This window comes from Ahaetulla prasina, chromosome 2, assembly GCF_028640845.1.
Source record: "Ahaetulla prasina isolate Xishuangbanna chromosome 2, ASM2864084v1, whole genome shotgun sequence".
NCBI lineage: Eukaryota > Metazoa > Chordata > Lepidosauria > Squamata > Colubridae > Ahaetulla > Ahaetulla prasina.
This window is the reverse complement of record NC_080540.1, coordinates 174,851,450-174,858,741: the sequence shown is the minus strand read 5'-3', so window position 1 is coordinate 174,858,741 and position 7,292 is coordinate 174,851,450. Positions and strand designations below refer to the sequence as shown.

General features: G+C 36.7%; 1 protein-coding gene across 3 annotated transcripts; it reads left to right on the top strand.

The window, feature by feature from the left end:
- Positions 1–232: 232 nt before the first annotated feature.
- Positions 233–7,191, top strand: LOC131192111 (non-structural maintenance of chromosomes element 3 homolog). 3 transcript variants are annotated; one of them, XM_058170946.1, is made up of 11 exons: positions 233–324; positions 811–876; positions 1,558–1,665; positions 1,963–2,026; positions 2,573–2,652; positions 3,327–3,421; positions 4,088–4,167; positions 4,251–4,296; positions 4,647–4,709; positions 5,022–5,136; positions 6,201–7,191. In XM_058170946.1, the coding sequence occupies exons 2-11, from the start codon at positions 823–825 to the stop codon at positions 6,282–6,284; spliced, it is 789 nt and encodes a 262-aa protein (XP_058026929.1). In that variant the 5' UTR covers positions 233–324; positions 811–822; the 3' UTR covers positions 6,285–7,191. The 3 variants fall into 3 exon arrangements, with proteins under 3 accessions (XP_058026929.1, XP_058026931.1, XP_058026930.1); XM_058170948.1 differs by having other exon boundaries at positions 265–324; positions 811–884; XM_058170947.1 differs by lacking the exon at positions 233–324 and adding an exon at positions 460–690.
- Positions 7,192–7,292: the final 101 nt, after the last annotated feature.

Here is a 7,292-nt window from a genome sequence, read left to right as displayed (position 1 = left end):
ACTACACAGCAGCAAAAATGTTGCGGTTTCTATATCTCTTTGCTGCTATCTCCGGAATTTGGCAGCTCCGATGGCCTCCCTCCTCCGCAAGCAGCTCTCCCACTTCGCACTGGAGAAGAATACACCGAACAACGCTCATTACCCGTCAGCGTTGCTAAGCGACGCTCAAGAAGGAGACTCCGCAAGTAGAGGAAGGGTTCACCGTGACGCGCGTGCGCCGTAGCAAAGTTCTACCGGCCGGGCGGAAAGAGAGGCGCATGTGCAGTGAGGCCGCGGACAGAACCGAGGCTGGTGTCTTTTCTGACGAGGAAAAAGGCGGACTGAGTAAGTGTGTTGAGAATTAACCTTCGTGCCCGGAGGTGTTGCTAGTGCGAGCAGAACCAAGTCGTCTTTCTAGGTTGGAAGGCCAGACTGGCACTTTATAAGCACTAAGCATTGTTAGCTGCTGCGTGTCAGCTAAAGGCGAAAAAGACACCTAAAAACTGGGACTATGGGAGCCCCGAGGATATGGGGACTACTTGGGCTGGCGCAGAACTGTCCCTGGGTAGAAATTTAGTTCAGTGCTGGATTTTTCCACCAGAATAAACTTGTTGGAGTTCAGGTGTTGGATAATGGGAAGAGACCTTCTTGAGGAACTAGAGGGGAAGATCTGCTAGTTTAGGATCTTGGAAACCTTCCTTTTATTTACAGGTAGAATAGGTTGCTTGCTGGTCATCTGTATATAGACAATTGGCAAAGGTTAAGGACTTTTGCTGCACCTTTAGAGGCTGGATATGAGCTGTAATAAATTTATTTTCTTGTTCCATTCAGGTCTATTTCACCATGTCTCAGCACAGGCATAGTGGCGGCAGCAGCAGAGGATCTGGCTCTTCAAAGGTATGCCAGTAAGTGTAGGATACACCTATTGGGGAAGGCTAGCTTATAACTAAGGTCCAGAATAGGTGATGTAAAAGTTGTGTGTGTGTGTGTGTATACGGTTAGAAAAGGGAACAGGACACATAATGTGATCTTTTAAAAATAGCTAATTTTAATGTTGTCTTTCCCATACTTGGATATGATTAGAATAGTATAAAATATTTGTGACACCTTGAATTGCATGAATCTATGTTCTTAAACCTTTGTTTTATTAATATAAACAGCCATGCCTTTTTTCACATGTGGCGACGGATCTGTGGTCTGACGTGCCTATGCCTGTATCTAATGAAAATGGAGGAAATATAACAAATTCACGTTGTTGTTTGCCATTTTTTTCATGCAGTAAGACAAATGGTGCAGTGGTGCTTGAATGAGCTTCTGAAGGAAATTCTTGGCAAATCTGGCTTAGTGTTTAGTACAGACTGGTCTGTTTACTATTTTATATCTTCTTATTACTTTAAGTCTCCCCTTGTGAAACAGTCTACTTCAGTGCTGCTTTGTGCATATTTATCTAGAAGTAAATTCTGCTGTTTTCCATGAGATTTACTTAAATATGCATAGGGACATGGATTTAATAATGGAAATGCAAAAGCCCAGTAACAAAACGAATCTTTCAGGGATCACCCATTTGCTTTTGTCCAGGTACGGCATATGGAAGTTGATGAAGAATTCGCTTTAAGTCAGACTCAGTCGCTAAGTCAGGCGCAACGTAATTTGGAGCAACACTCCCCCTCTGAAGTGGAACAAAAAGTGAGGCACTTTTTATGCATTTTTGAGGGCTTCTTGTTATGACTGGCTATAACCAAAGATGCATGCTCTGTTTTGAAATAAATAAGTACACATTTTATGATCTGTAACAGTTATCTACATTGTAGCAGCTTTCCTGACCTAGAGATTTTTTTAAAGTTACAGAATGGCTAGGGACACTGAAGCATGCCCCATAACTGTGAAGACAATATTTATAGGAAACTTAGATTAGTACTGTACTCATGGAACTGTACCACATGCACAAGTCTGTCTGCAATGTATGTTATATTCTCTGTGTAGGTAAACGAACTGGTGCAATTCCTTCTGATCAAAGATCAGAAGAAAATTCCTATTAAACGGACAGGTAAGCATGGATTTATTTTTATTTTATTTCATCAGAGGGACTTGAATTCAGTTTTCAGGGTTGGAATACGGATATCTGCATGTGCTCTGTTTTCAATAATTTCTGTTCTAAGATTGAGTTTTTCAAAGAATGGGAGCATTTTTATTATTTTGGTGAGCCTCTTTCCCCCAACTTTAATCCAGTTGTTTTTTTTAAAGGTCATTTGAGAGCCACCAAGCAGGATAGTAAATATATGACAATTAGTAATGCTAAGTAAAGAACACCTACTTTATAAGTCCTAATCTAGAAATTATTTGGTTTTTTAAAGTTTCTGTCAGAATGGTTGCCATAAACTTCATTGCTATTTGTGTTTATCATGAGTAGGTCCAACATTACATAGAATGTTGTATGTATAAGTAGCATTCATCAAAAGAACATAAGAAAGTGTATCTAGTCCAAAATTCTAGTTGCCAGGTAGAAGCCCATGAAACCCCAGAGATGAGATCAGTCTCTTCCCTTTCCAGTTCCCTAGGAACTGATAGATCAACATTATTTGTCTTTTTACAGATATTCTGAAATATGTCATCAAAGACTACAAAGACCTCTTTCCTGAGCTCCTCAGACGAGCCAATCAGACTCTTCAACAAGTGAGGAATCCATTGATGATCATATTTGATCAATCTATAAATCTTACTTTCTGAATGAAGAATCTAATCTAAAAATTTAGCAATAAAAAAGTTGTCAGAGTGGGAATCCTGCAGCACAAAAAATCTTGTCCATCCTAAAGACTCACTATTGCATTGATTATGATCCATGAAAGCTTATATTTCAATTTATCAATTTTCAAGATGCTACAAGAGTATCTAGAAAAGGTCATTGAAGAATATAATGAAACCAAAATACTCCATTGACCATAAGCAAAGAGAAATCTAGCCTCATAATTTGGGGAATGATTTGCCCTTGTCATCAAAATGACTGGCATTTCTGTCTTAACCTGAATGAATGGAGAAATTTCAATAGATAGTAAATGTATTATATTTTATTTCTATTTTTAAAATGTTGATTAATCTAGGCTTACAGTTAGGGATACTAATTCAGCTGAACTCTTTGTCAACAATCTAGAGTCTGAACATTTATCATGAACAAGATAACTTATAGAACTAACGGAGATGACAGATTTTATTAATTTTTTATTAAACATATCAATTTGTTACATTTGCATATGAGTTTTCTCTCATTTAAAAAGAAGAGACAATAATAGTAAAGGAAGGGAGGAAGAGGAAGGGAGCTCCTTTCTGATTTATCTTCCCTGTTTTCTCAGGTATTTGGACTGGGACTTGTGGAAATTGACCCAAAGTACCATTCCTACATCCTGATCAGTAAATTTCCTCCTTTGGAAGCAGACATTGCGAATGAGTAAGGAAAAGAGGGAATGTAATGCCTCTGTTTCTGTGCTTCTGTGTTGGCTAAATTTTGTGAAAAACCTTGTACAAAACATGTCAAAAATCTCTTCATACATTTTGAAATGAGCAATAGTATTGCTTTTTTCTGATAACGTGGTTTCTATATTCCTGCATTTTGAGATACTAAGGTAGAGATCAAAAACTTTTTCTGGGCCACTTAGTCTTTAAGTGGTATGGCAGAATCTAAATTTCATTTTCTTTATATTTAAGTATACATTGAATTAAGCGTACTAAATTAATTAAATATATGATTTTCAGTCATGTGTTTAACCATTCTCCCTTTCTGACATATTGAAAAGTGTCTCGAATTGTAATAACAAAATTTCATGGAGTGCCTCATCAAATGTTTTGGGAAATACGTCCCCCTCCATGAGATTTCAGCGGCCCTATGCCAGAGAACCCATGCATTCTCTATGCTTTGGGAAATGGAGTTCTTCTGTGTTATCCCATGCTTTGAGCAGTCCACAGATCTTTCATTAGTTCCTGGACTGAAATGTTAAAAGTTTGGTTTAAAAATTTTTGTTTCTCCCTGGATAATTCAGGTTTCTTTTACATTGCAAATTCCTAGTCTTCACTTCCAGATTAAGAAGCGGAATCTTTTTTCTTTTCTTTTCTTCAGTGATGAGAACACTCCCAAGATGGGCCTTCTTATAGTAATACTTAGTCTTATCTTCATGAAAGGCAATGCGATCAAAGAATGTAAGTTTCACTCCTACTTAATTTACCCTGTTTCTTAGATTTAAAGTTTCATATGCTTACTGTTCTCTTTTGTCTTCATGCAGCTGCTGTTTGGGAAATGCTGAGGAGATTACATATTGACTGTTCTGGGTAATATTGGCTGCTCTGAGACAGCATTGAGAGATAAATTTAATTTATCTAATTAATTTAATTTAATTTAATTAATTTAATTTAAAATTAGTTTTTTAAAATTGTTCTTAACTTTTGTATTGTTATTGTTTTTTTACTTGGCTGTAAACCGCCCTGAGTCCTTCGAGAGAAGGGCAGTATAAAAGTCAAAATAATAAATAAATAAATAAATAAATAAATAAATAAATAAATAAATAAATAAATAAATAAATAAATACATTCATTCAAATATTTCAGTATGGTTGGATGACTCGGGGAAGAAAATCTCCTTTGTCAGCTGATCTGAGACATTCTCTTTTTTTCCCCCCCAGGGGAAAACACAAAATCTTTGGTGATGTGAAAAAACTGGTGACAGAGGAATTTGTGAGGCAAAAGTGAGTTGGGGGTTGCAAAGCCTTTGTGCTATCTTTAGTACTGGAAGAGAAATTGATCATATTGGTTTCAGGAATGGCAGGTGGGAATTCAGAATGTTTTACGTGTCTTTTAATAGCTAACATCTGGATCTTTTAAGAAAGGGGATTGGGATAGGATTATTAATTAGGATACAGGCTAATGGGAAATCTCAAACTATTTTCTTCCAAAAGGCAGGAATGTTATCTTTGAACTGAAGCAGTTATTCTACTAAATAATCTGTCTGGTGCTTACAAAGGTTTTCTTTCATTGATAACATAATTCTCACTTCCTAGATATCTGGAATATACACGTCTCCCACACACAGATCCTGCTGAGTTTGAGTTCAGGTGGGGACCACGGGCTTTTAAAGAGACTTCCAAGAAGCAGATCCTACAGTTTGTTGCTAAGGTACTGACTAGACAGGGGAAAGGATTGGACTTTGTGACATTTGGTTTAATGGTTAAGGCACCAGACTAGATTGTGAGTTTTAATCCTACCCTAGCCATGAAAATTAGCTGTCTGACCTTGGACCAGTCTCTCTCTCAGTCCAACTTACTTCACAGCGTGATTGTTGTAGGAAAAATAGGAGGAGGAAATTGTGTTGGATATGTTCACCACCTTGAGTTATTTGTAAAAATTAATAAAGGTGGGATACAAATAAATATTCAACTTCTGCATTAAGGATAACTAAGGTTGTAGAATTAAAATGCGTTGGATTAATAAATGGGTCTGTACAGTTGTACATTTTGACATGTAACTGTCTTTTTCATCCTTTTTTAATATTTTACCAGAAACAGGATCAAAGCACTGAATGATGGTAGTTATGGATTTTGCAGGATATTGGCAGTTTTCTAAGTACTCACTTTAACACCTCAGTTTTCCTTTCTGAATATACTCAGCTTTTTTTTTGACAGTCATGCTTGCTTGAAAAAAGTCTTAGGGTATTAAAATGTCTAACCATTTAACAGATCCTGTAGTGTTCTGATAAGAGCCAATATGGTTCTGTGGTTAAAATGTGGGCCTTGGAGATCTGGGTTTAGGTTCCTTCTTGATGTTATTCTCTTTCAACCTTGCCCAGCTCACACAATTGTTGCTAGGTTGGTAAAGTTAGAAGAGAACCCCCATACATACCACCCTTTGCTCTCTGAGGAAAGGATATGATTTATATTGATATATTGGCCATCATTTGTGTTGTAAATGTTGTACCTTGATGAACGTATCTTTTCTTTTATGTACACTGAGAGCATATGCACCAAGACAAATTCCTTGTGTGTCCAATCATACTTGGCCAATAAAAAATTCTAATCTATTCTATTCTAAATAAAATAAATAAGCAGGCAGGCAAAGCTGTACAGCCTAAATTATATCCATACAATTTCTATTTTCCTTAATAACTTCAGGGAGGGTATTGAAGAGAATCTGGTATATCATTTTATTTTCCTAATTGGACTCCTTTGATTTTTCTTGATTAGATACAAAATCAGAATCCCAAGTCTTGGATGAGCCAGTACAATGAAGCGGAAGCAGAAGCAGAAGCTGATGCGGTGGGAAAATGATAAATATTGTGGTGTTGAATTATAAGGAACTGTCAAAAATTCCTCCCTGGAACTGCTAGAACCACTGCCTGTTTTCTGTTACTATTCTTGTAGGATTTTCAGAGCCCCATTTCATGTAAAGTGCTCTGTACTTAATAAGTTCCTTGTTTTGTGAAGGAAAGATGCCAGACTGGACCATTTTATTGGTGATGAAGATAAAATTCTTCTCTAAAACTTGATAATTACTCAAGCATTAGCAATAGTATTTTCTGGAAATAAGATGATAGAATATCTACCAGAAATAAAAATATTTTTGCAATATTTGCTATATTTTCTGCTTTGCTTCCAATTTCATTTCAATTGACATATATTGTAGAGTCCTGTATTCATTCATCAGAATAAAAATAAGGTATTTATATAATCTTGGCAAAGTTTCCATTGGATCCTCTACTGAACATAAGTGCTTATTTAATTCTCTCTAAAGAAATGGGGCTTTAAGGGTGTTTGCCAGAATTATGCTCTGTGTTTTTTTAAAAAACATAGTTTACAGTTGATTTATTCTTTGTTTAAAGAATTTGATGGATGGGACTCAATTATTCCTCTTAGTTTGGCAGATCTATAGCAGGTCATGGTTGTCCCAAAGGTATTTTTTCAAGAGGCAGCTGGGTTTTTTTTGAAGATGTTTCACTTCTCATCCAAGAAGCTTCTTCGGCTCTGACTGAATGGTGGAAAATGGAAGGATTTATACTTGTTGCATACAGCTGGTCATCCTGTAGTCTGCATTTTTTCTGGAAATCCATTCATACTCCGCACCTTTCAAAGGGTATTCATCCCAACGAGCATCGCTAAATGTCTATGGAGCCCAAAGGTGTTTTTTCAAGAGGCAACTGGACTTTCTGGTTTTTCTTTGAAGACGCTTCGAATGGTGCAGGAATTTGAACGCATTTCCAGAAAAATTGCAGACTACAGGATGACCAGCAAGGTGTATAAATCCTTCCATTCCCCACCATTTAGTCAGAGTTGAAGAAG

Bases quoted from the DNA above. Each gene is read 5' to 3' on its own strand.
- LOC131192111 (XM_058170946.1), top strand. From the start codon at position 823: ATGTCTCAGCACAGGCATAGTGGCGGCAGCAGCAGAGGATCTGGCTCT. The intron at 1,666-1,962 runs GTGAGGCACTTT...TTCTCTGTGTAG, and splicing joins CCTCTGAAGTGGAACAAAAA to GTAAACGAACTGGTGCAATT. The intron at 3,422-4,087 runs GTAAGGAAAAGA...TCTTTTCTTCAG, and splicing joins GAAGCAGACATTGCGAATGA to TGATGAGAACACTCCCAAGA.